At 54.9% G+C, this 26,230-nt stretch overlaps 8 protein-coding genes across 8 annotated transcripts; 4 read left to right on the plus strand and 4 right to left on the minus strand.

Annotated features, from left to right (window-relative positions):
* Positions 1 to 473: 473 nt before the first annotated feature.
* COL26b_000448 (uncharacterized protein) lies at positions 474 to 2,038 on the plus strand (the record flags this gene model as incomplete). The annotated part of the gene is made up of 3 exons (XM_053173417.1): positions 474 to 623; positions 678 to 887; positions 944 to 2,038. 3 exons carry the CDS (start codon positions 474 to 476, stop codon positions 2,036 to 2,038), a joined length of 1,455 nt encoding a protein of 484 aa, XP_053042465.1.
* A 497-nt stretch (positions 2,039 to 2,535) lies between these two features.
* COL26b_000449 (uncharacterized protein) lies at positions 2,536 to 4,533 on the minus strand (the record flags this gene model as incomplete). Its single annotated transcript, XM_053173418.1, has 4 exons — positions 2,536 to 2,632; positions 2,688 to 4,121; positions 4,175 to 4,429; positions 4,496 to 4,533. 4 exons carry the CDS (start codon positions 4,531 to 4,533, stop codon positions 2,536 to 2,538), a joined length of 1,824 nt encoding a protein of 607 aa, XP_053042466.1.
* Positions 4,534 to 5,130: 597 nt separating this feature from the next.
* COL26b_000450 (uncharacterized protein) lies at positions 5,131 to 6,337 on the plus strand (the record flags this gene model as incomplete). Its single annotated transcript, XM_053173419.1, has 4 exons — positions 5,131 to 5,320; positions 5,375 to 5,424; positions 5,494 to 6,187; positions 6,243 to 6,337. The coding sequence occupies 4 exons, from the start codon at positions 5,131 to 5,133 to the stop codon at positions 6,335 to 6,337; spliced, it is 1,029 nt and encodes a 342-aa protein (XP_053042467.1).
* Positions 6,338 to 6,569: 232 nt separating this feature from the next.
* Positions 6,570 to 8,193, minus strand: COL26b_000451 (uncharacterized protein; the record flags this gene model as incomplete). The annotated part of the gene is made up of 6 exons (XM_053173420.1): positions 6,570 to 6,972; positions 7,033 to 7,418; positions 7,475 to 7,542; positions 7,596 to 7,632; positions 7,688 to 7,869; positions 8,187 to 8,193. The coding sequence occupies 6 exons, from the start codon at positions 8,191 to 8,193 to the stop codon at positions 6,570 to 6,572; spliced, it is 1,083 nt and encodes a 360-aa protein (XP_053042468.1).
* Positions 8,194 to 9,397: 1,204 nt separating this feature from the next.
* Positions 9,398 to 10,550, minus strand: COL26b_000452 (uncharacterized protein; the record flags this gene model as incomplete). Its single annotated transcript, XM_053173421.1, has 3 exons — positions 9,398 to 10,018; positions 10,125 to 10,486; positions 10,538 to 10,550. 3 exons carry the CDS (start codon positions 10,548 to 10,550, stop codon positions 9,398 to 9,400), a joined length of 996 nt encoding a protein of 331 aa, XP_053042469.1.
* Positions 10,551 to 16,313: 5,763 nt separating this feature from the next.
* Positions 16,314 to 16,916, plus strand: CCG6 (clock-controlled protein 6; the record flags this gene model as incomplete). Its single annotated transcript, XM_053173422.1, has 2 exons — positions 16,314 to 16,466; positions 16,647 to 16,916. 2 exons carry the CDS (start codon positions 16,314 to 16,316, stop codon positions 16,914 to 16,916), a joined length of 423 nt encoding a protein of 140 aa, XP_053042470.1.
* Positions 16,917 to 20,580: 3,664 nt separating this feature from the next.
* Positions 20,581 to 22,882, plus strand: COL26b_000454 (uncharacterized protein; the record flags this gene model as incomplete). The annotated part of the gene is made up of 4 exons (XM_053173423.1): positions 20,581 to 20,965; positions 21,041 to 21,486; positions 21,631 to 22,372; positions 22,440 to 22,882. 4 exons carry the CDS (start codon positions 20,581 to 20,583, stop codon positions 22,880 to 22,882), a joined length of 2,016 nt encoding a protein of 671 aa, XP_053042471.1.
* Positions 22,883 to 24,600: 1,718 nt separating this feature from the next.
* Positions 24,601 to 25,524, minus strand: COL26b_000455 (uncharacterized protein; the record flags this gene model as incomplete). The annotated part of the gene is made up of 1 exon (XM_053173424.1): positions 24,601 to 25,524. The coding sequence occupies one exon, from the start codon at positions 25,522 to 25,524 to the stop codon at positions 24,601 to 24,603; it is 924 nt and encodes a 307-aa protein (XP_053042472.1).
* Positions 25,525 to 26,230: the final 706 nt, after the last annotated feature.

The raw sequence follows: 26,230 nt of genomic DNA on the forward strand, positions 1-26,230 counted from the left end.
CCGAATGGCCTTTGGGGTTCCTACCGCATTCGAGTTATGTCCAGACCTTGCTTTATGTAAGAAAAGGAACCTGTAGGCAATGGAATGCAGCTAGTAAGGATTGCCAGTTTATCCGAGAAACAAGCGACTGGGGAAGCTTCGGATAAGCTACGATGAGCACGGACCGTACAAGGCACCCCACCACGGGTCGCCAGCTCTACTGTACCTTCCTTGCGGGAGGACCACTATGGGTGCCATCAAGCTTCCATAACCTCCAGGCTGCCAACCGGTACCGCAACCTAAATTCGCGATCACTACTTCCCAAATTTCACAAACTACACTGCCTTTCCTGCGAGTCTGTCCCTGTCTCTTCCAAGAGAACACTCGTCGATAACCTAGCCGACTTCTTCGGCTGCTGTCCCGTTGGTCTCCGCGCAAGCTTGCCGACTTCACTTCGCATCTCGGTCCCGGCAAGGCGCCAACACGACGGCAAGATGGATGCCACCCTCCTCTCCTTTGAACCCGACCAGGGCATGTCCGATGAGGTCTACGATAGCGCGCTCAAAAACCATATCGCACAGATCTCGAGGCTTTTCAAGGACCTGGGAAACGAAGTCGTGGCCAATGCCCCTCAGCTCCTAGAGGTCCGTTGGCGCTTGCTACTGTCGTCGTTTGACGTTTGCTGACCCATGTCCCAGATCGTGAACCCCGCCACGCACTCGGTTGCCTTCCTTGCGATTCTCAACACATTGAAGCGCCTCGACGATACCGGCCGTTCCATACCTGCCGACGCCTTCCGAGAATACACCCTCAAGTTCCTGCTGTCCTTCGATCCGAGACAAATACGCTACGTTGGTGATGCCTTTTCCGATCTGGTCAAGGATGTCGTGGATTGCAAGTTCTACCCGGTATGACAAATTAGCTTGCCATATGCTTTCTGCATGGCTAATTTCTGCTTCCCTAGGCCCGTCAAGCTATCGAGATTGTCGCGATCGTGCTCAGAAGACTCGACCCCGATTGCGCGGTGCTCACGAGCCACCATGTTGCAGTGGTCAAAATGGCCTACGAGACCGATAACATTGACCAAGTGCTTCCCTTGGTCGAGAAGCCATGGGTTTTCCTCCCCGGAATGAAAGACCAAAGCCAGCCAGCCTACCTCTGCGATGTGACAGCCTCCCCCGCCTCGTACATCAACACAAGCACACACCTTAGCCAGAAACTCACCCGGGAGGAGGTCATGCAACACGAATGGGTCACCGCTCAGATATTCACCGCCAAGCTGAGGTGGGCTGATGCGCACAAGGCATACCAGAGAATCATCAGTTGGCCAACAAGGGACGGAGCTACGAGCAAAATCATGACCGACGCCCACAAGCGATGGATTCTCACAGGCCTCCTGACCCTCGGCCAAACCCCCACTCCTCCGAGCTTCATCGCACCCGCTGCCACTAAGAACTACGCCTCACTCTCGAAGCTGTACACCGATATTGGCGCGCTATTTTCCACTGTCAACGCCGAGGAGCTCAAGAGCGCGGTCGAGGCAGGTACACCAACCTGGGTCGATGACCAGACTACAACGCTGCTGAAGGAAGTTGTGAAGGCGTACCAAAAGTGGCAGATTCTTGGCCTTGCAGACGTCTATCAGAAGATTGGCGTCTCAGAGATTCGCGAGAAAACTCTCAGTGCAGAGACAGCGAAGAGTTTGGGGACAGACGTCGAGACAGAGGCGCTTCTCCAAGATATGATCAGCAGTGGAATGCTTGTCGGCGCGCTGGAGACCAGCCCTGACGGCGCGAAGTGCCTTACGTTTCTCCCACGCGATCAAGAGATTGAGCACACCGAGTATAAGAGGAAGATTACGGACGATGCCCGTATCGAGACGCTCAACAAATGGGCCAAGGCAAGCGACGCCCGGCTCATGTTTTCGAAGGACTACGCTAGGCACATTGACCGCGAGGCCAAGCGTTCACAAAAGGATTCGTCCAGCCAGCATGTCGAGATGTTCGAGACATCTATCGAGGATGAGGATCTCATGACTGGCATTCAACCGACTCGCTAGAAGCCACCCTATTTGATGCCGGGGTCCAGATATGATGATATGCGAGCCTTATGAAGTAATGAAGGCACGAGACGGGATCATGGTGACAAAGGACAGCAGGAGTGCGATTGGAGAAGGCACGGTATTTGTTGTCATTGATCCGAGGAGCTTCCACGTGAGATGGTGGGCATTAGGCCGGCGTTACGAGAGCAGGTTTATTGGGAATTGCTTTGTAGCCCACAAGTGGCATTTTCTCCACGACTTGCATCAAGGCGGGCTTGGGTTCCATAACCCAAGGACTAGAGGAAACATAGCAAAATGGTCATCTCGTCTGCCATTAAGTTTTTGTTCATTGTGCGAAACATTTACGTTGACAATTGTGTGACCACTAGTCCTTGCCTCGTAGCTCATGAGATTCTAGTCATCCACTCCTATCTGCTCCTTTCCGCCACCATTTTCTATAGCTTGGCAAACCGTGCCAAATCTCTTTCCGTAACGTACAGCAGCGCCGTCAAATCTTATGAGCTGATGCCAAACTGCTTGATGAGGTCGGCGAGCTTAGCACCCTCCGACTTGAAATCGATCTGGGTGGCACTCATGACCTGGTAGCGAACTCTGCGGTGTTTGTTAGCATTGTGCTGGATCACACTGAACAGCGGACGTCACATACCTCTGAGACTCTCCAAAAGTATCCATCTTGGCACGGCAACGGAAGTTGAGCTTGCGGCAGTTCGCTTCCTCGAACGCCTGAGCCAACTTTGTCTCATCATCCTCGCGCAGGGCCATGAGATCGTCAGCAGACATGCCCATGATAATCCGGCCAACGTCGTCGAAGCAGCTGAGCCACAGCTGGTTGGTGTGGTCGCAGACGTTGACGGACATAATGTAGCGGTACTCGGGCCTCGGGTGAGAGATGTCACACTTCTCGCAGCGCCAAGTACCGTCGCCCATGTCAGTAACCTTCTTGCTGCAGCCTTCGGACATGCATGCAGGGTAGGCGAAGTTGTCCTGCTTGATGTACACGATGGTAGCCTTGAGGTTGAAGTAGTCTTGCTGCTCCATGCCAAGATTCTCCTCCTTTACCTGCACAATCGACTTGTCCTGGTCCTTGCGGCCAGTTGCATTGCCCATGCTTGCCATGTTGTTGTGGGTGTTGAAAGCATCATTGCGGCCAGACGAGTCGTACCATCCCTTCAGACGGTGGGCCTCCGTAATATCGGGGTCAATTGACATGGTACCGGAGGAAAGCAAGCTCAAACTTCGGCCACCAAAGTCGGAGACCTTGACGCCCTTGAAGGCCACAACGGATTCTGGCTTGACATCGAAGCCCGTAGCGCTCTTGCCCCAGATGGTGACCCGGACGGAGTAGTTGGTGTCGTCGACGAGGGTCAGCTCTCGCTTCTCGTAGGGCTTACCAGTCGACTTGGAAACAATTTGTGATACCTCAGCAACGTCCTTCAGAACACCAATGACGTCAACAGTTGCATCCTTCTCGACCTCCTGCAGTTCTTGAATATTGCAGAAGTTGAACCGCACCTGCGGCACGTTGCTCTGGTCCTCGGCCTTCTCAATGAGTGTGTCACGCTCAAAGGTGAGTTCGTAATCGTTGGGGAGGTTCGTGAACTGCTTCTTGGCAAGCTGGACCTTGCACGGGTTGGAGATGTAGTAGACGCTTCCCTCCTGGAGCAAGTCGTAGTATTGGTCGACCTGCTCGTTGAAGCCAGTGGCCTTGATCTCACCGCTCTCGTCAAGCAGGTTCACACTGAATAGCTTGCCCTCTCCGCTAGGCTTGTGCCATGTTCTAATGTCCGACTTTTGGGTGACACGAGCCTTGATGGTCCATTTGTGGGCATAGGGAGAGAGGGCTTCGATAGGGTAGATGTTGTTGCTTCCGTGTTGGCCACTGGCTCCTCCGGCGGTTCGTGTTGGTATCGACTGTTGGGTCTTGGGCTTTGTCTCTTCCTGCTTGACTCCATAGAAGTTCTGGCCGCCGATTGTGGTGTTGGCGACTGGTGGGGCCTTGGCCTCGAAGGCTTGGGGCTCGCCAATCTTGTCTGGTGTTCCAAGGTTCTCGATCACCTCGAGGCCCAAGATGATGAGGATGCTGAGGGGGGGTTAGCGCCATCCTTTACAGCAAGAAAGAGCAAGAATACATACTTCTTTCCCTTGACAGCGTTTGCCTGGTATTGGGTGATGCGCACGATGCAGTTTCTCACCAGCTTACCATCATGAACGACGTGGTTCACTTGGGTGGCCAGCATGCACTGGACGTAGTTGTTCACATCGCTCAAGACTATGCGATATCTCTCGGCACCGCCGCCTGCTTGTGCGGCCAAAGGCTTGATCTGCAGGCACTGGAGGACAGGAACGGGGAATCTGGAAGCGGCATTGTCACCATCACTGAAGATGGCACTGTGAAAGTTCTCTGTCAGTACCATAGGGGAGAAAGGACGAGGGGAAATAGAGAAAAACACGTACTCCAAGGCACCCTTCGTAATTTTGGATTCGGCTTCCATTATGAAGTCAGTCGAAGCGTATATGCTGGTCGTGAACAATTCGATCGGCTAAAGATTATGTTGGGTTGTGAGGTATGTGCAGCAAGTTCTTCGCGAGATGCGGGAGGCAAGGACGCGTCTGAACGCGTTCTGTTTAATGACTACACGTCCCCGGTGCGATGGCGGGGTTCGTTTTCTGCCTAGCTACCGACCTTAGGTAAGCTGGCCCCTGCACCATCTCACATGCTGGGATGGGGCCAGTGGTCAGACACGTACCTTACCTCAGCAAGCGACAGGCGCAGCGGGGGCATCTGTGTTCGCGGGGCAGCTCTAGGTACCAGCATCAAGCTGAGACGTCATCCCTGGAGGAGTACCTCACGGAGCTACCTGTACACGTACGCTGTAATGTACTAACTTACCGCTCTGAAGGGCTGTGCAAAGGGAGACGTGACCGACAACTCGCTTGTATGCCAATGTTTGTCGCAACCACCCAGTTAGCCCTACCTTCATCTCAACCAGCCGTTCGCTTCAACTCCAAACGCAGCTCTTTTCTTGTAGCTCCCCACCTTTATCGTGATACCTAAGAACCACACTTGCCCCGACACCCCGCCGTACATCATGACCCAAGTCGACGTAGCGACGAAAGCTCCCGAGAGCGATGCCGCCGAGACGGTATCCGAGAGTGTCACTGAGCCCACGACAGAGGCCACCTCTGCTGCCGACACACCAGCTCAGTCTACTAGCCCGACTACCACAACTGCAGGAGCTGGAGAGCACAGCGAGCACTGCGTGACGGACCGCCCGACTCGTGAGTGCGCCGACAAAGCATCTGACCGTTATGCGCCTTACTGATATTCCACAGCTGCTGGCCAGTCTTCGAGTGGAGAGATCATCAAGATCAACGGTGTTGATGTGAGTAGCTCCATGCGTCGCAAGCGTTGTCGTTATGCGCGCCATCGATTCCAAGCTAACTTTCTGCAGGTCTACGTCTCCAAGCCCGCCGACTATCCTCATGCGCCCTCCAGACTCCTCCTCCTCCTGACCGGCGGCACGGGCCTCAAGTCGACGAACAACCAGATCCAGGCAGACAAGTTCGCGAGTGAAGGCTTCGTGGTGGTCATGCCTGACTTGTTCAATGGTGATGCCGCGCCCAACTCGTCAAGATTTGACGACACCGAGGATACTGGGTCGTTCCTCGACACCTTCAAGCTCAAGATCGTCGAGACGGCAAAGAGCTTCCAGATTGATATGTGGCTCGCGCGGCAGACGGAGGAGAAGGTCCTGCCCATCCTCTACAAGGTGGTTGACGGTTGCAAGGAGAAGTTCAGTGACGCGGTCAAGAACGGTGACGGCGTCTATGCTGTCGGCTACTGCATCGGTGGACGATACATTTTGCACCTCGGATCCGACAGAAGTGTGCCAACAGGTGGCCAGGGCGCGGCGGCTGACGCTGAAGCTGGGGAGGTCAAGAAGGGGCCCTTCATCAAGGTCGGCGCCATTGCACACGGAGCATCCGTCATCCCCGACGATTTCAACGGCATCAAAGTACCGATATCCTTGGTTTGTGTTGAGAACGACCCTCTTTTCCCCGAGGAGGTTCGCACCCACGGTGAGGATGTCATGTCCAAGGCGAATTTGGAACACGAGGTCCAAGTCTACCCTGGCGTACCTCACGGTAAGACCCCGTTTCTGGTGATTGTCGGCGAAACATAATACTGATGGTTATCCAGGCTTTGCCGTTGTCGGTGAATACCAGGATGCGTCAATCCAGGAAGCCCAGACCACCGCATATGAGCAGATGCTCAAGTGGATCAAGGAGCACTAAGGAGTTGATGAGGAATGCTTATGTTTGATTGCTTGAGCCCATGATTCTTTTACGATAGTCCAGGTCGCAACCTATGATGTACACGGTTCTTCGGTGAGCCTTTTCCCGATAGCTCGAGGGGTATTCCGTATTCAATACTACATGACTTCCGATCCCCAAATTCCCCAGCCAGAAACGCCAGATATTTCAATTCCATATGATACACAGTGTTTCCAAAAACCCGACGCCATATTTACACCTTGAAATCTGTCTCGCTTGCAAAACTTGAGGCAGCATGACTTGTGTTTGGCGTGGTCGCGCTGCTGCATACGCTCTTGTCAGCCAATGCCGTCGTAGCACTAGGCGAGTTGACTGCAACTCGCAACTCGAGTGATCGATCCTGGAGCACTCTGTGAGATCTGCGACGTGACGAGTCGCCTGTTCCAGATCTGCCTGTCAGGTTGGTGGTGACATCTCTGAACTGGCGAGTGCCCTCTCGCAAGAGCTGTCGTGCGTTAGGCATGCAGGAGACGACTACTCCAGTGCACAGCTCGATGCAGGACCAGATGATAGTTCCGCGCGCGTCAGCAGTGGCGTTGGATGACGTCGCGAAGTACACCAAGCTGTTGACACGAATGATGCTGACGACAGTGAGACTGGACCCATGTTAGCTTTCAACCTTGTCCCTTGGCTTTGTCAACGCGAGAGCTACTCACAAGATGCCAACGCAGAACATGGCCATGATGCCAAGCTTCTTTCTCAGTTTGAGGTTCAACTTGTAAAGCTGTGTCAGGGGCAGTACGAGCATCCACACGTCAAGCGCAATGTTCATGCCGCCGTGGGCCAGACCCAGTTTGTTGAGATCGAGGACGACACCGCGGGGATCCTTGTCGCGCCAGCCCTCCCAGATGAGCCATGTAGGCTGTCTCTGGACGAAACTGAGGACGATAAAGATGAAGCCGACGAAGAGATCGTAGGCCAGTGTCACCCAGACAGCCCTCCTGAACCACTTGTCCGGGAAGATTCTAAGGAAAAAGTAGAGAATGGAGGCTTTGATGATTGCCAGAATGAAAATGTAATGAGTTTGTACGGCCAGAAGAAGCTGTCGAATGTTAGGGATGATGCTTAGTAGGTCTCGGTGACCAATAAGGTACTGACCCTTAGAAAAGAAGTGATTTGGTTTTCGTTGAGGGCCCAGATGTCGAGACCAAGTCCCTGAGGAATCACTAAAGTTACTAGTTAGTATTGACTATATTGGAGTTGTGTTCTGTCGACTTACTGTATTGGATCAATACTATGAATGGGATCAAGAAGGCCTGAGAGGGGTTCATGTCAGTAAAAGTCGTCTGAAGTAGGATACATTTTCCATACATATGCGATGACCATCAAACTATCATCGAATCCCCATGAAGAGAACCGGAGGACCTTGACGGCAAGCCGGCATGCGAAGAAGACGGTCGCGACGCCGAACATGGCGAGACTCGTCACCTTCGCCTCGTTGCGATGGTCTGCCTCGGGCAGGCCGCATAGTGTCCTCGAGATGTTGAGGAAAGCTGCGACAGTGTTAGCCATCCCTCGTGAACTCTTCGCAACAATAAGCCACCATCCACTTTACTTACACAGAGACTCTATGACGGTGCATGCTGGCTGTACACACCCGCTGACAGCGGTGTTGAAGCCTTCATCAACACACAGCTGGGCCTGTGTCTTGTTGGCGAACTGTGGTTGGGCCAGCGCCTGGCCAAAGCATTTGAGCTGGAGGTCGGCAGTATGTTAGCATCAGATCAGTGCACCGCGGTCAAAGCAGAGTTTCTGCCTTCACTTCCAGATACGTCCAAAAGCAAACATGAGATGAGGTGAGAATACTAACGGCGCATGGTGGAGCATCAGCCAGGGACTGGGCGACCGTGAGCCTCAACAGGCACGACACTCCCAAGAGGACGAGAAGCCGCAGAGTCAGCATCATGGGACTTTTCTGACACAGAGACAATGGGAAAGACAGGACAAGAGAGTCAGACCCGGTGGGAGGACGGACCAGGTGCAGCTTTTGTCTTCTACTCAGTTTATGACGGAGACGATTGCACCAACAGCACAGGGAAAACAACAAAAACGCCGCCAGGCGCTACTTCCCTCTCCCCTCTTCATCCTCTTCTTTGGATCCGCAAATGACGAGCGCGGGCGACGGTACCGACACAAAGATGGGCGCGAATGGTCCTATAGCGCCAGGGCCTAGGGCTCGATAGGTCGTTAGCGGCGTCGACCGTACCTTTATCCGTTGCCAGTCCGGCTCGAAGGCCAAGCACGTCGCAATCCAGGGACTGGACGGACCATTCAACGGGGAATTCCCAAAGGACTAGAGGACCTTCCCAGAGAAAGAAAATAGGGGGGGCCTCGCCACGTCTTGGAATGTCTCACATCCCGCCATATGCACCCCGCAACCAGTCAGAACACGCTGAGACTTGGACCAGACAGGGCCAGACGAAGATCCACGAAAGGCGCGAGGTTTTCGGGGTGCTATTACGATGCGAATGCCACAGAATTGGGGAAAGCAGCAAGCTAAGCGAGAAGCTCGCCAGCGCCGCAAGCGTCAAGCCTCAAAAACTCTAAAGGAGGGGATTCTCTGCCATCCAGACCACAGAATGCTCGAGCGTCCCGGGGATGGGTTTTACCGGTGATAAGACACCGAGGTGGAAGGTGGACATTCCTCGAAGAGGCAAGGTGCTGTCAGTGTCAACCTACTCGTCTGCGGTTCTGCGAGATGACCTGGGGCAGCCACACGAGGCGAAATCGAATGACGAATGCCTTTGTTCACATTGGTGGTCGCCCAGGGGAACTCGGAAACCGCTGAGAAGACCGTCTCGTTCAGCTTCGTACCGTTGGGTGGCGACGCCAGCCAAGCTGATGGGTGACAGCGGCCGCCAGAGCTGGCCAAAGGGCCTCGGTCGTTATCCAACCGGGTCCGCCCCTCGCGAATGGCGGGGGGAGGATCCAACTATCACCGACGATGCATCAGCTCGAGAAGATGTGACAAGCTTGGCGTCTGTTTGACACTCTACGGAGGCTCAGTGGCTTCTTCGGCACTTAAGAGATGGTACAGATAATCTTCCCCGAATTCTTGTTCGCCTCCAGCAACGCATGGGCCTGCTGGATCTCCTCCCAGGGAAGCACGGTGTCGATGACGACCTGCAGCGCGCCCGTCTTGAAATGCGGAATGTACTCTTCCAACCGGTCCCTCAGCTTGCCCTGGTACTCGACGTCCCGGCTGCGCAAGGTGCTGCCCTCGATCCTGATGCGCTTGTACAGCAAAGGCCCGATGTTAGCGTTCTCGATCTGCGGACCGCCGAGCAGGCCTAGCAGCACGATGTGCGCGTCCCGCGCCGCGACGTCGAGGTTCTTTTGGAAGTAGGTGCCGCCGACAAAGTCAACGATGAGGTCCACGCCCTTGCCGCTGGTCGCTTCCTTGATCTTCTCGGCCCAGTCCTCCTGCTTGTAGTTGAAAGCTGCAGTGGCGCCAATGTCCTTGACGACGAAGTCGCACTTCTCTTTCGAGCCGGCCGTTGCATAGACGGCGGAGGCACCCGCGTCCTTGGAGAGCTGGATGCCAGCGATGGACACGCCAGAGGCACCGGCGTGCCAGAGAACAGACTTGCCCTTTGAGAACTCACCAACGAGAATGAGGGCTTGTGTCGCCGTTATCCAGGTCTACCGTAGTGTTAGTGAAGGAGAAAAAACCGCGCCGTTGTGATGCCGTTGAAAGGGGGTAGAAAAGAAGTGGGGTTCTTCGGCAGTTGTGCTCCTTCAAACTCACCTCCGGGATACCGGCGGCCTGCTCCCAGGAGAGGAAATCAGGCTTGTGCAGCAGCATCTTGCTGTTGACGGCAATGTACTCGGCATATGCGCCGCCGTACGCAAGGCCGAACACCTCGTCGCCAGTCTTGAAACTGCCGTGCTCACCATCTCCAAAGGACTCGATCGTGCCGCTGAACTCGACGCCGAGGGTCTTGGGCGCCTGGGGCGGGAGCGGGTAGTTGCCCATGCGTTGGATCTGGTCCATGCGGTTGATGCCGAAAGCCTTGATCTTCACGAGAGCCTCGCCATTGCCCGGTGCCGGCTTCGGGGTGTCGGCGTTGATGAAAAGGTTCTCCTTCGGACCCTTGCCGTCCTTGATGTCTGTGAAACTGTGAGCCGGCGAAGTGGGACTATGGCCGCAGGACCGCTTACCGACAGCTCTCATTTTTGAAGCCATTTTCACGTCAATTCACTCGTACAACGGAATACCCCAAGGAACTGATAGAGAAATGACGCGTTCAGAAAAGCAGTGTTTTATGAATTTCCCGCTCTTTGGGGCTGTCTATCGATGGAGCTGGAGTGACGCCGAATTCCGGTGCCCCTCACCCCGAGTGCTGAATGACGTTCCGCGGTTCCGTCCTGTTCCACTTACTAATACACACAGTCGGAGCGCCGCCAAATGTGGTCGTGGAGCTCGCGCGGCGATCAAGACCGACATTCCCGTCCCGTCCCCGCCCGCAGGCGGGCGGACCCTCCGACCTAAAACAACCGTTGTTGATCGCCATCCAGCCCTATCTGAGGTGCTCAGCCAGGGTTCGATATCGCAAGCACCCACACATGCACATCCGACAAGTTACCGGGGTAGGAACTGGTCTTAGGTAGATTCGTTCTCGCAACGGTCGTGCTGGCTGGCCTTCTGGTTGGTCATTGATGCTCATCTCGCCAATCGTAGTTTATTAGGAGAATTTGCAGATATTGGGGATGCTTTTCGATCGGTGGGTCTTTGATTGGGAACAGGCTGCATCGCATTCGCGGTCGCGTTGACGGCAACTACTTTCTGCTCAGGATCATGGCTGAAATGAATCCTTGTGTAGTTGTCAGTGTTCCTTCTTCTATAATTGCGGAGGAGACATCGTTGTAGCTGAATAGCACCGCTGGTTCGAAGCCAACGAAGATGGATTTTCGACGTGCGAGGCACGAGGACAAGCTGTAGCACTGGTTCAGACAGTGGCTCATGAGGATTTCTCTACGAAGCAGATGAGCCTAGAGAGCCTTCAGAACTTTCAGGGCCAGGCCGAAACGTTGGCTCAAGCAGACGAGTGGACCCATTCCCAGCTGCTACGCGGTAAGTTCGTTAGGCAACGCTTTTTTCTCCTTGAGACTGGCCGGCCTGTGGTGGGTGGCGGACTTGGTTCGAAGAGTGATTTTGTCAGACTGCACCCACCAGGAAAAGACCGCGTTTGCCTGCTAAACGATCAACTTGAAAACATTCTCAACGATGGTCTCGCAATGAAGATGTTTTCTCAGGCGGCCGTGATGAGTGGCTAGCGTTGTCCTTAGATTTCCACTTGGATTTCATCAACCGACAGACCAACTCATACTTCCCATAGAGTCCTGATGTTTGTCGGCCGGGTAATCGTATACTCGCAGTTGAAAATAACCACCGCACTCCCAGAAGGCGATGTGATGAGAACAGTAGAGCGACTAGCCCACACAAGAGAACTGACATGATTCACCTGGGGTTTGGCACGGATGTGATGTGCGGCCGGCTCAGGCAGCCGAAAGACTGTCGACTCTACCCCAGAAATCCTGTGCTAAGCGGAGAATCTGTAACTTGGGCTGAAAGAAGAGGAACTCTGAGCCTATCAAAAGATGGTGACAGGATAATGATCCTTGGGAATGGCAGCTGTCAATTTCGGCAGGCCGGAGAGTGCAGCATCTTCTCGGAAATGTGACAACCAGTGGGACCAATCGGAAGGATACGAGGTGAATCGAGAGAAAAACGAAGGCCGGGAATATTGAATTGAAGGCGCCAAAACATCCACAAGGAGAAAAATGATGACGCGACATGGACTTGGGGCGCCTTTATGCCTGGTCGACGAGGTTATCTCGGACCATTGCCTTCCTTGAAGCCCAAAAGCAGGAAGAAGATGCTGCAGGTACGATGCCATCCGCTTCCTGTGCCACGTACCACATGTGAGCTGACAGCGTGGAAAGAAGGGGATGAGTAGGAGTAGGAGCAGGAAGAAGGAGGAGGGGTGGAATGATGAGGATCGGTCAATAGTTCATCTGAGTCGTCCAAGGTCTGTGTATTGTGGAAATTAGATGATGTGGAAGGCCAGCCCATATTTGCGGCACAGACCACCACCATCACCACCGGGCACCATCTGCAGGCCGCCTGGCCACCGGGGGCGAACGACCCGCGGCGGGAAGCTGGGCCGGCGTCGGTGCTTGCGTGTTCTCTGGGTTCTCGCCAGTTATGCTTTGCAGGCTTTTCGCTAAAACTTGTCGACAGCTTCATGTCCAGGCCAAGCCATGCCGACGGCCAGGCGCGGAGCAGCCGTTCCTAAGCCCTCGGTGGCTCTCGAGATACAACAGAGGCGGACAACCGGGATCGCTTCCATCTGGGCCGCCCAGCCTGGTCCAACCCAGCAGAACCATCACCAATGGTCGGCGCCTTGGTGTGCCATTTCTCGCCATTCGCCCGGTCCTTGGCTACGAAGACGCTGCAGGATGCCTTTGAAAAGATGTCGTCAACGGATGGGATCCTGGAAAAAGCTTTCCAGGTCACGGCACCTACAGAAAAAGCGCGTGGCATGATACGAGGAGGATGGCCAAGCCCGCAGAGAAGCCGCCATCACCGTTGAGTGTGCCTCAATCGGGTTCCCGTCCAGCCCGAATTATCTGCAATATGCGCACTGCCTCAACTTCGATGGTGTCGCTGGCCGTATTTGGGGTCCGTGAATCGGTGCCCGCGGTTTTCATCTCTGCAACGTGCCACTGGATCTTGATATCGGCTCTGACGAATACGGCTGATCATCTTGATTTCCTCCGAGCGATAACTGTATTTTGGTCTCCGCCTTTGTCCCCGCCAAAAGCAAGGACAATCAATACTGTTGGCTGTCGAAACCAGAACAGTGACAGTCAGGGCCCGGCTGGCTTGCTTCAACTCATCTTCGATGGCAAGGAAAGGGTCCTGGGGATCCGGGGGACCGTTGGGCTGGCCCCCTGTGCTGATGAGACTCTGACATGCGCGGTAAAAGGCCCTCATGCGGGAGGCCCTGGTCGTCTTGCGGGGGACGAGCTGCCCGCGGCTTCCCTATTGCCCGAGGGGGAGACGTGATGACAGCCGTCCAATGTTTTCTCAATTCTTTGCAATGCAGGTTTGCAGTTCGTCCAATGTTTTGGTCTAAGCGCTGGGTGGTCAGACGAAACAGGGCCTAATCACGGGGCTTTCGTCTGAATTCGGACTCGTCCGGGATTCCACCCGGTGCTTGGTCCCTTCCATGGAAGTTCTGGGCTTGCCGTGGTTGTCTTGGGTCAATGACAATGGAAGTCATTGTCAACAGACTGCCAGATCCTTCTGAGGCATGCAGATATGACGGTCGGAAACGCCAGAGAAGGTATCAATTTTAGCGAGGAGGATGACGCCTCTCTACCTGCCTAGCCAATGGCACTGGCTAGGTACAACGGGCATGAGTGCTTGATAGGGAATGCTGGATCACTGTGGGATATCGGGAAATTGAGAAGACAGAAGGCACTGGCCCTACGGATACTAAGGTACCAGCAAGTCCAGGGTGAAGGACAGGTCGGGTTGGGGCCCCTGACTCGACTGCGGCATATTTTTCCGGCTGGATGGCAGGTGAGGTCGGGTGAGTGCTAACAGTCAGGTACCCGGTGAACCCGACTCGCCGTCTCCGCTAACCTACCTCCTTGACCATGCATTTCTATCCGTACCTAGAGAACACCACCAAGACGGCAGCCCTACCTGCGAACCTGGACACAGCATTGTTCAGGACAATAGTCTCATCAACGGTTTCACGCCATGCAAACGCACAAAGCTCATGGCGCCTATGGCTGGCCATTGTCGCCATGCCGTGGCCAACAAGCATGCGAGCCTGCCTACCGGTATCGCTAGGGTTCGCGGCAGTCTCATGTCTTTTCCACATGAGGTCGGGTTCGGCCAGCCGTGGCTTTCGATAAGGCCGTTTTCCAGCCGCCACGCGATGTCTAGCTTCCGGAGACTCATGGTGGCTGCGCCTGGTCTCGGTCTTGTTATTTTTGGTCGATTTAGCCAGGCCCGCGGCTCCGAAAGTGTGCACAGCTGGCCCAGCCGATCTCGCCTGAAGCACTGGAATGTTTATCGACGGCAGCGACAGACGGTACCTGCATTAGTGCAATGTCTGGTACCTGATTCGCGCACTTGGTTGCCGTTAATGACGCAGTCACAGTCAGCCGTCAGCAGCGGCTGCAGCATGCACCAGGTCAGAAATGCAGCTGGAATCACAGACTGGTGGATGGCAATACCAACCATCAGTGTGTCGGGCGCGTCCAGGCATCGTGAGCCACGAATAGCACGACAAGGGAGACTGCAGCGCATTCTGCAGTCAAATAAAAGATACGAATACTTAGGACGGTCGACAGGAGCGGTCTGGAATCTCGGATCACGGCTGCACGTCAAGCAAACCATCCCCGCCGTCAAACAGGCACGTCCGCCCAGGAACAGTTGGACAGTGACAACGAAGCCCAGCATGTGAGGACAAGCATTGGCATTGCGTACGACTATTGGCAGTCTTGGTGCTGGTTGATGATCGACCCCACCGAAATTAACCAAGCTTACCTTGCCCTCTCTGCTTCCTCGAGCGGTTTTGAATCGACTCATCTCGCTCGACCGACCTCCTTGCAGATTCGGGTTGGTTCAGTGGCTCACCGGCTGGGCTGGACTGGAAACGAACTGATTTCAAGTATCCAGGTGTGTTTCTGAGTTGTCTTGTTGCGAATGTCAAGTTGCAAATGAAGACAACGAACCATCGGGCAAAGCAAGCGCTTGAGGCACCTTCCTGCACTGTCTGCCCATTCTACTGCATGGTTTTTGCTGTCGTGCTATCTCACTCATTCCGACTCTTAAGTGGTCAGTCATGACCAGGTGGAGTGAATGGGCAAATGATTTCCAGTCTTCGACTCTCTCTCACTCTGTCTTCCCCCTCTCCACAAGGTCTCTCCCCTTTCAATGCATATCCTACACCCACTTGTGCACCCCTGATCTGTCCCGTACCCACCCAAAATTGGGGTACGTACCGCTCTTCTAGGCCGGCCTCCCATGTTTAGCCGACTTCTCTTGTCTGCGCAACCACACCACCCAAATCACTTCCACTCCCGTTTTCCGCTCGGTAAAGCCAAGGGGCGCCAATGAGTCTAGTCTTGTCGTCCCAAGCCAGTCAAGCCAAATTCCCCGTTGCCAAAGCCACAAACCAAGAAACACCACGAGAGAGACAGCAGAGGAACGAGGTCCACCCCCTTTCTCAACCGTCGTCCACCTTCACCCACAACCACCACTGTACAGCCTTCCTTTCGTGTTCACTCCCCAGTCCCAGAAGCTCGCTCAGATTGCTCGCTTCTGATTTGTCCAAAATGAAATAAGCTGGTCAGCCCAAGGGAAAAGACAACAGGAAAACCGGGCCCCCTGGCAAGCCTATCTTAGCAGGGGACCAGGGGCCAGACGGCGTGTGCCCTCCTCGCACCTCCCGGTCCAGCTCGCTCCTCTTCTCATCTCCAGAAGCAGGAGATCCAAAGTGAGATGCTCCACTCCCGTCATGGCCGGGCAGAGGCACCGCTGAACTATTCGTACGGCGAACCATCCATTACCCTGCTGCAAGGCGAGGTAGCACACGCCTACGAATAGTGTACACGCCTGGTGCTGGCAGCGGTTCATCCACACTTCACACTAAGGACTAAGGTAGTCCACCACCACCCCCAACCCAGTCCCAGTCCCCATGTTGTGTTGCGTCCATATCTGTATATAAGTCCATTTCCTCCAGACCATCCCGACTGCTGTTCTTTTTCCCTCCTCACCCACACTCACTTACCAATACCGACCCAGACTTTTTAGTCGCTTTCATTCGTTAACCAACGCCCTAATCCTCAACCACTCCGCAACTACAACTCTTCGAGTTTTAATTCCAACCAACCCTCCCCCCAAACCGTCAAAATGAAGTTCTCCGCTGCTGTCCTTGCCTTCGCCGCCGGCGCCATGGCCAACAAGAACATCACCTACGTCACCGAGGTCGTCTCTGCCTACACCACCTACTGCCCGGCTGCCACTGTCATCACCCACGGTGACAAGACCTACACCGTCACCTCGGTACGTTAACGAATCTGGAGGCTGGGTCGGGCTTCAACGGGAGTTTCCTGAGAGACGCGGGGATGACCAGCAAGAACACGCTCAGCGCCGATCACCGCGAATCTCTGCGATCTCTCCCAGGGCCTCACTCAGCCTCATCTTCAACATGCGCAACAACATCCAGCTAACATACCTACACAGGCCACCACCCTGACCATCACTGACTGCCCCTGCACTGTCACCAAGCCGGTCATCACCTCCTCCATCGTCAAGTGCGAGACCTGCACCGCTCCCACCAAGAACGCCACCATCCCCATCGCCACCCCCGCCGTCTCCAAGACCGCCCCTGCCACCGGCGCCATCACCCCCACCAAGCCCGTCTCCGTCCCTACCGCCGGTGCTGGCAAGGCCGCTGCCCTCTCCGGTGCCGGTCTGGCCGGTGTCCTCGGTCTCGCTGCCTTCGTCCTCTAAATCAACCACGGTCACGCCTCGCCATCCACGTCTCCCCCTACGCAAGTACGATAATATCCTAATTCGTGGGAGCCTATGACATCTAATGACTGGAGAGCGGTTGTGAACCTTCCATCAGCTTGGATGGTTGTGTTTGTTTTCTAAGGGACGAAAGGGAGAGGAGTTTCGGGAATAGAGAGAACTTTGGGGAGTCAAAAGAGAAGCGAGAAGGAACGTCACTCTACGCGACCACGGAAAATACCCGGTACATTTATCACGGCAGCTACGACTTGCGCGCTTGGAAAGACTACTTTTTTCTCTGGCCAGGCTTGGTCGTAGCAGTCCTGTCAATACTGCCAACTTCTTGTACTTGCTTACCACCAACACAAACGGTTTTGTCTCGGGTTATTTGAGGAGGCCCCGTTTTCCACACAAATCAACGCGCCCACTGAGGATTATCACCAAATGTGTGCGGTCTATACCACCAAAAAGGCTTTTTTTTCGGGAGGCTTAATGGGAATATAATGCGATTCACGATAGGTCATCTGTTGTCCACTGTCTTCCTCTTCGCAGCAGATTGTCTGTTGACAAAGTCTAAATCTACTATATTCTTCTCTCGAAGCGCTTCCCCACCATGTTCGCCAGCCCTCCGCCAACATGACTATCTCCATTCGTGTACAATTTTTTTGATCATGTCGATACCTTGTATTGAGACGGCGAGCATGGAAAACCCCCGAGTTCTCTTCAACAGAAAATGGGTGGATGTTTTATGGTCTCTTGTCAATTCTCACAGTGTCTCTGAGTACGCCCAATAGAACATTGCTGAGAGACCAGTTTTGGTCCGCCACGTACAATTTCTGTCCTCCCTGCAGGTGAACCACGGTCGTCTCACGATTGCCAACGACCCTTCCCAAGTTGACAGCATTCCAGAATGCCACAATCAGATTGCGGAATTTCTATACTTGGATCATGTGGAGTTGATCTGACTCTTCGTGAAGCTAGCAATTACGAGGTGACGTCAAGCTGTGCGTCGTCGTCGACGATCGAGAACTGACTCCGCGGACATAACATTCAAAGCGCAATTGTGGCCCTCATTCCACAGCAAAGACGAAAGACACTCGCAGCGACTCACCGGACAAAAAGATCTGACTCGAACTTTTGGGAGTTTAGTGATCCCGCAAAGACCAAAACAAAAGCGCCTCGCCCGATTGACTCTAAGAAACACTGTTTCTCGATTTAGATCCAAGGTTTTCCTCCCCTTTTTCTCGAAGCCGTGCAGAGACATCGAAGCGGCGCGGAATGGAATGGCGGTTTGAGGCGCCGACGCCACACAACGTGCGTGCCGTGCCGGGTCGGATCTCAACACGCGTGGACGGACCAGCGCCCATCGTCGGACCGTCGAGACACAAAAATACCACACAACGCAAGGGAAGACGCTCTGGCCTGAGCGCAAACCCTCCTCAGGTACGTCTGCGAACTCTGAACGGAAAGAAGGAGGAGAAGGTTGCAAATGGGGCTGGTTCCATCTTGGCGCTTCTCGAAGGTGAGCAGCGGGCGTTCTCATTCCTTTTTTCCCTTCTCATCCGACGCCGCAGCAGCAGCACGCAGCTAAACTGCACGAGGACGGAGGCGAGCAGGCTACAAGGAGACGGCGAAGCTGATGAGGCGCGTTGAGGCCGAGAGCTGAACGGCCTGAAAGCTGCAGCTGCCGCCTGGCCTCCCTCCCCTGGAGTGATTGACCGCCTCGTGTCGTTGCAGTGCAGTCAGTCAGTCCCTCCCCCTTGGATAAGGTTGTTTGGTCTGCTCAATCTCGTCCATCCCTATCGGGCGGTTTTCTTTTCAGGGGACGTCGGGACCACCAAGGCGCCGCCGCCACTGTGCCGTACCTGTATTTTGCAGCGCTGGGCGGTGGGTTGGGGAGGTCGGATTGGACGGGACGTCGGAAGATGGAGGTGTGGAACCTGCTGCATTTCGCAGTGGAGAGAGCACTTAGCAAGTGGATGGATATCCTCAGATCCTGGGCCAGCAACAACCTGGAACTTGACAAGCCAGACAGCTGGAGCGCCAGAACAATGCGGTCAGATCAAGAGGCGCGATTGCAGAAGAGAACCCGAGACGAGACACTGAGATTTCATTTCCCGCGAAACAAGTGCTGGAAGCACCTCTCCTGAATCTTGGGCAAATGTCAATTCTCTAATCCGCCTCCCTTGGGGGCCCTTGGAGAACGAGGCCTTTTTTTTTTCAACCCCCATCACTCGTTTCCTGACACCCCATGCCCGTTCCCACAAGGCCAGCAACACCCCGCAGCAAAGCGAGATTAGCAACTTGTCCGGGCCTCGTCACGCCGATCTTCATTAATTTGGATTCACGAAAAGAGGTGCATGAAACAATACGCGGTTTGCTTTAGTCCGCGGGGGGTTGTGAACGAAAAGTGGAATAATTGCTCAGAAGAGCTGGGTAGGTTTGTCAAATTGGTATTGGTTGCATTTGAGCGTGATTGTGTGTATTCTTCTCTGTTTCATCTGGCTATGGCTCCAATTGCTCCCGTTCGTTCGCGTGCGTTCTTCGGGGACCATGAGGGAATGGAGCATTCTGGACATGACCTGACTCGAAACGCTGCCACCGTTAAAGCCCAACGTTGCCTAAGATGCCCTTACTTGCTCCCTTGCCTCTGCCATCAGGCGGCTTCTTTTCTTCTGTTCTTGTCTCGGCCTCATGGTGGACTCAGCCTCCTGGTTTACTCTCTGACGAGGTCGCCTGGACCCGACGTCAGCAAAGAAGCAAGTTGTGTCTTGCGTGACGGTATTAGGTGGCCAAGCCATCGAAAGTGTTGGAGGACCTGTCTGCTGCATTCAGTTCAATGACAATAGCTCGGTGAGCCGAGGAGAATCTACGGGAAGGATGGGTCTCGCGGGGAGCCAGTGGGGTCCTTTCGCGGAGATCTCATCGGTTTATGGGGTAAAGTCGGCGATTTCTCGTCTTTGAAGGACGGAGCACGCTGCCGTCAGGAAACCGTGGAAACTCGGCCTGGTCCGTACAACTAACTCCAAGTTGCCTTCTGACTTCCATGTTTCCGAAATGTTCGTCGCAACTGTTCTTGTCAAAGACCAACCACTACTACAACAGGAATTGCTCTTAGAACCGTGAACATAATGATAGTCATTCTCAGCGGCTCCAAATTCCAACGTCGCCAATCTGCCAAAAAGCATGCAACTCATGCATATCCTCAAATCACTGTTCAATCATATTTTCACAGCGCAATAGTTAGTTGTGATCGACGCGCATGTAACCCCGTGGGGTTCCCCGGCCGAAGGAAGCCGCCAAGTTCGGTTGGAGACGTCGGTGTGGTCGGCAACGATGGGCGGCGCTCATCTACCCCGGGGCAACGGAATGCGGGGAAGCTGCCTCTCAGCGCCAGCGCATTTACCGTAGAGAGAGCACGTCAGCAATCGACCATGGTTCACGTCTCTTTTCTCCGTGATACATCCGTCTCAACCCTTTCCCAAACCTCCAGCTGTCCGGGACGCCTCAGAGAGCCGAGGCCAACGTCGTGCTCCCTGCTTCATGCGCTGTGATCAGACACTTTATAGATTGTGTGTGAAGCCTATGCCGTTGTGAATGTGCAAATGCTTTATTCCATGCCTTGGTTTTCTCAATCAACTACACAAGTTTCACCGCTTCAAATATGGATGACAACTTTCACCCCCAGGATGAGGTCCTGCGGCACTCACTCGAGGATCCTGAGGGTTTCTGGTCTCACCAGGCGGAACATCTGCATTGGCACAAGAAACCCACATCAACGCTAAAGGTTACCAAGAAGACGCTCAAGAGCGGCGTCACTCACGACTCGTGGGAGTGGTTCCCAGACGGCGAGATCTCGACCTGCTTCAACTGTGTCGATAGACACGTCCACGACGGCAAGGGCGATGCACCGGCCATCTTCTACGACAGCCCGGTCACCGGAACAAAGCAAACGCTCACATACAAGCAACTCCTGGATGAGGTTGAGGTGTTCGCCGGGGCTCTGAGGGAAGAGGGCGTCAAGAAGGGCGACGTGGTTTTGGTGTACAGTAAGACCAGCCTTTCACCGGGAGCCACCCGGAAGTTTTTTTAAATCTGTAAGAGAAGCTGACACGGGTTCCCAGTGCCCATGATTTCTGCCGCCCTCATCGGCATCCTCGCCGTCAGCCGCCTCGGTGCGATCCACGCCGTCGTCTTTGGCGGCTTCGCGCCCAACGCGCTCGCTCAGCGCATAGAGGCCTCGCAGCCCGTGGCTATTCTCACAGCATCGTGCGGCATCGATGGCAACAAGCCGCCGATGAGTTATAAGCCTCTCGTGGAGGAGGCATGTGCCATTTCCTCCCACAAACCCGATAAAGTCATCGTCTGGCAGCGTGAGCAAATCCGATGGCATCCTATCAACAGAAACGACGGCGAACGAAACTGGCAGAGCATCGTGAAGAGCTGTCGTGCGAGGGGTATCAGGGCAGAGTGCGTGCCGGTCAAGTCGACGGATCCGATATACATCATCCACACGTCCGGGACGACGGGGTCGCCAAAGGGGGTGCTGAGAGACGCTGCCGGTCACGCCGTGGGCCTCCATCTGTCGATCAGCTATCTCTTCAACATCCACGGTCCCGGGTGTGTGTCATTTACGGCTTCTGATATCGGATGGGTGAGACCACACATTCTCACAACAACTTGTTGTTATCATTGTTAACGCTTGGTGACACAGGTCGTTGGGCACAGCTACATCGCCTATGCCCCTCTCTTCACCGGCGCGGCAACGGTGCTTTACGAGGGCAAGCCGGTTGGGACGCCAGACGCGTCGGCCTTCTGGAGAATAGTAGAGGAGTACAAGGTGAACACCATGTTCACGGCCCCGACAGCGTTGCGCGCCATCAAGCGCGACGACCCCGAGAACAAATTCCTCAGGCAAGTGGGCGAGCGCGGAGGTCTCCGGACCCTCAAGGGTCTCTTCCTCGCCGGGGAGCGGTCCGAGCCGGCAATCATCACAATGTACCAGGAGCTTCTCGAGCGATACGGAGCAATCGACGCCCACGTCGTTGACAACTGGTGGTCTACCGAGGCAGGCTCCCCGATCACGGGGAGAGCTCTCGTGCCGCACGCGGGGAAAGACAGGAAGACGGACGTCCGGGACCATCCTCCGCCCAAGATCAAGCCCGGAAGTGCTGGAAAAGCGATGCCGGGCTTCGACGTGCGGATCGTGGACGATGCCGGCGACGAGGTGCCCAGGGGCACAATGGGGAACATCGTCCTCGGCCTGCCACTCGCGCCAACAGCGTTCAGAACGCTCTGGCAGGACGAGGAGCGATTTTACAAAGGATACCTAAAGCGCTTTGATGGGAAGTGGTTGGATACAGGAGATGCGGGCTATATTGACGCCGAGGGCTACGTCAACGTCATGTCCCGGAACGACGATGTGCTAAATGTCAGCGCCCATCGTCTGTCCAGCGGTAAGTTTCACTCCCCCTCACGTTCAAACGTGAACAGAAAGACTGATGAGTGTACAACATACGCCAGGCGGCCTCGAACAAGCCATCACATCCCACCCCCTCGTAGCCGAGGCCTGCGTGGTCGGTATCCCAGACGCCCTTAAAGGCCAGCTCCCCTTCGCCTTCATCACGCTCTCGACGCCCGATCATCCGACCTCGGCAGTGCCCGACGGCAAGCTCGCCGACGAGATTCAGGCGCTGGTGCGGTCGCAGGTCGGCGCCATCGCGACACTGGGCGGGCTCATCCAGGGGAAGGGCATGATTCCAAAGACACGCAGCGGTAAGACTTTGCGTCGTGTCCTGAGGGAGCTATTGGATAACGCGGTCCACGGCGAGTTTGACAAGGAGGTGCAGGTGCCAAGCACTGTTGAGGATGCCGGCGCGGTCGAGGTTGCGAGGGCCAAAGTCAGGGAGTACTGGGAGATCAACGGGGATGGTCACAAGAGCACAGAGGCGAGGGCGAAGCTGTAACTTGGACTTCTTAACAGAGCGAGCGTTCTTTGAACAATACAGAGTATTAGATCTTGGTCTTGGTTGCGGGTACGAATTGCGCGATGACTTGAGGGACAAATGTGAACTGATTGGCCATGCAGGGTTTGTAAGTCAACCCGGACAGGGTGTAGGCAAGACTGCGGATATTTATGACTCTTCAAACTAATGGTAGCTGATGTATTTGGACTCGCCATTTATTCTGTCCATTGTCAAGCTCTGACTACTTGTCTACTTCGCGTCCATCAGCTTTGATGCACGTACGGAAGAAATCATGAACTATCAAACGCCTACCTGAGAAGATCATCCCGCAAATCTTTTGATGCTTTTCCTGGATTCCCCAACGAATTCCCATCTAAGTGACAAGCAGGGGCTTCGTACGTCGTTCTAAAGCGCCACAGCGACAGAACTCTATGTTACAAGTTCAACTTCATATCACCACACCATAGGCAGAGAGAGACCACATGTCCAGGTACAAGAGTATCGAACTGCCACCGATTGATAAACAGCACACACGTAACTATCTATAATATCACATAATCCTGCGCTTGCGGCAGCGCGGCTAACACGTCCCGGCCATGCTGTGCGACTTCCCAACATGACGGCACTGCTGAGCTGGCACCGCATGCCAGCATCAGACCAGGAGGACATGATTACATATCGAATCCTGTGTCCCAACTTTTTCCTAACGGGAGTGTCCAGCCCAGGGAATCACAAGAGGATTTTACGCAACGGCTGTCGCGCAAAACCACACAACCCACCGCCATGCCGAGACGGCTCACCCTTAAATCTGCTCTCTTCGTTCGACATGTTTGACAAAGCCCTCGCTCGCCCCCCACGAGCCCTCGACACGCATCCAGTCATTTCCTCCCATTCCCAACTTCGAAATAACGTTACGAGGTGCTGAACCCACCCCAAGATCCCGTGTCCTCGTCCAGCGGATGTCACTTGAGAAGAAAATACGGACGGTGCGACATCAGAACCCGTCCGCTACGAGTACCACGCGCCCGCAGCTGCGTGATACAGACCGCAAAGAAAACACCCAGTCCTTCACTTGGACCATGGCCTCGTAGTCCGTGTCTCCTCCCCTGGGTCCCCTCTCCTAGGATCCCTGGCGGTGTAACCAAGGCCAGTCCGCAAGCACGCTCCCCATTTTCCCTTTCCCCGACAACGAAACGGCTTGCATCCGGTGCCGCGACAGGAGAAAAAAATGACCGACCTGATGCTCGCCCGCCCGCCCGTATCGAGTCGTCCCGTCGTACCATGTTTGGGTCTACGGGTCGTCGAGCCTTTGTGTCACCACACTGATGCTGTGAAGAGGAGCATGTTTTCCGGGCCGGGCAAGATCTCCGCGGTGTTGTGTTGCGCAGAGAATCGGACGGGAATCCTTGCGGTGTAGTTTTCCCTTTGTTCTCGATGGGCACAGCCGGCAAGGGATAGTGATGCTGCACGAACCAGCCTGAGAGGCCCCTGGATGGGCCTGGAACAGTGAGAATGTCGAATCTGCAAGGGATAGAAGATGCTAAAGAACGCTTCGTATGCTAGAAAGAGTTTGCCTGCCCATCTTATGCTTGGTATCATGATGTCTCCAGTCCCCCAAAATGCCATGTGCGTATGCAAAGTAGCCTTCAAACCCATGTAGAAACCGTCATCCAACTTCATGCGCCTCAAATGCAATCGCAACAGTGATCGGTCATCGACTAGCCGAACCAGCGGAAGGACCTGTCGAGGGCGACTTTCCAAACATGCCGTAGACGCTCTTCTGCCCCTCTCTTGCAATCTTCAGCGGTGCAAACCGTGCTTCCGATAACCGAGTTCCTGCCTTTAGACTCTCGAGCACCCTTTCCGAAGCTGTCAGTGCATGTTTGCAGGTATGAAGAAGAGATGACCAGTAGAACATACCACTCGACTCCAACATACTTCACTCCACAGCCGCCCACCTTGCGAATCTCCTTCTCCAGCTTGCCACTTGCGAGGCCACCACCGGTTCCAGCCCCGACTCCCGCCGGCCTGCCCACGATGACGTGCGTAACCTGCCTCCGGCCGAGGTGTATCGACATGCGGGCGCCATTCTCGACCAGCACGCGCTTGAGCTTGTGATCCGAGATAATGGGATGCGTGCTGCCGTTGACATAGACAGTTACGCCCTCGAACAAGCCACGTCCAACAGCTGCCTTCTCCTCCTTTTCTTCGTCCTCCCTCCTGCGGGCCTCCATAATGGCTTCCTCATTTGTTGAATCTCCTCTCACGGCTGATGCCGTCGAAGTAGCGGATCCAGCGTCAGAGATGGACGAGCCGCTCCTCATCAGCCCCGGCCTCGCGAGCATATCGGCAACGCTTGTCGTTGCCCGTGCCCTGACGTTCTTGGGCACAACCATCTTGAGCTGCTCATCGTAGTCTTCGCTCCCGGCGCCGTAGGTATCTCTCATACGGACGCCACCGGAGTGGCCCGCAGCGAACTGCCCGGCGAGTTTGCGGGCTCGGCTGTCCCGCCACCCGAGAGTCGCGCCGGGTGCCGTCTCCGGGCGTTGATGGCCGGTAGCGCTGGAATTGTACGGATCGAAGTTGTTGCTGAAGCGCGGCTTCGCGGCCGGCGGCAGGGGAGTCTTTTCTGGCGGCGGCATCGTGTTGTATGTAGCAGGAGGAACGCCTCTTTGCTTTTTCGTTTTTTCCTTCTGCCTTGATGCACAAAGGGTCGGGTTGGACGACGGGCAGTTGATATTAGGTAGGGAATAAGAAGTTCATGCACGTCAACACTGCGACTACGACGTTGTCCAAGTCCATGGGTCGGAATGGGAAACGACTGGTCGAAATGACGATTACTTTGGATTTTTTTTTAGTGTATCCTCTATTTCCCACCAAACAAAGACAGCCTCCCAAACGCGAGGGACGCGTAGCCGCAACACGGGAGGCACAAAGCGCAGGACCATCAGGGCCAATCCAGGCGCGAAGAAGGCGCGGGGCACGTGACCCTGTTTTGTGTGTTCCTTCCTCCTCCTTCAAGGGAAGGGAAGGGAAGAGAAGGGAAGCGCCCGGTTCAGGTGCAGCGCAACGAACGAAGGCAGTCCCAGTCCCGGTGAGAGACACGACCTGACGGTGTGTTTCTCTCCACAACCTGGGAAGTTATTTGTAACTTGGTGCTGCATGGTAGTGCCTCTCACCAGGCCCGGGTGTCTTCCTTCAAGTCAGTGTACGACGCACCTACCTACCCAAGCTCCCAATTCCAACAACGTGAGGCATCTCCGGCTGCGCTGCCCTGCATACTCTTCACAGCTATCTGCAGTACGCCGTACGTATGCGCGCATGTGCACGTCAAAGTCCCTTGGAACC

The sequence above is a fragment of the Colletotrichum chrysophilum genome (genome assembly GCF_026319265.1).
Source record: "Colletotrichum chrysophilum strain AFK26 chromosome Unknown scaffold_2, whole genome shotgun sequence".
In the NCBI taxonomy this organism is placed as follows: domain Eukaryota; kingdom Fungi; phylum Ascomycota; class Sordariomycetes; order Glomerellales; family Glomerellaceae; genus Colletotrichum; species Colletotrichum chrysophilum.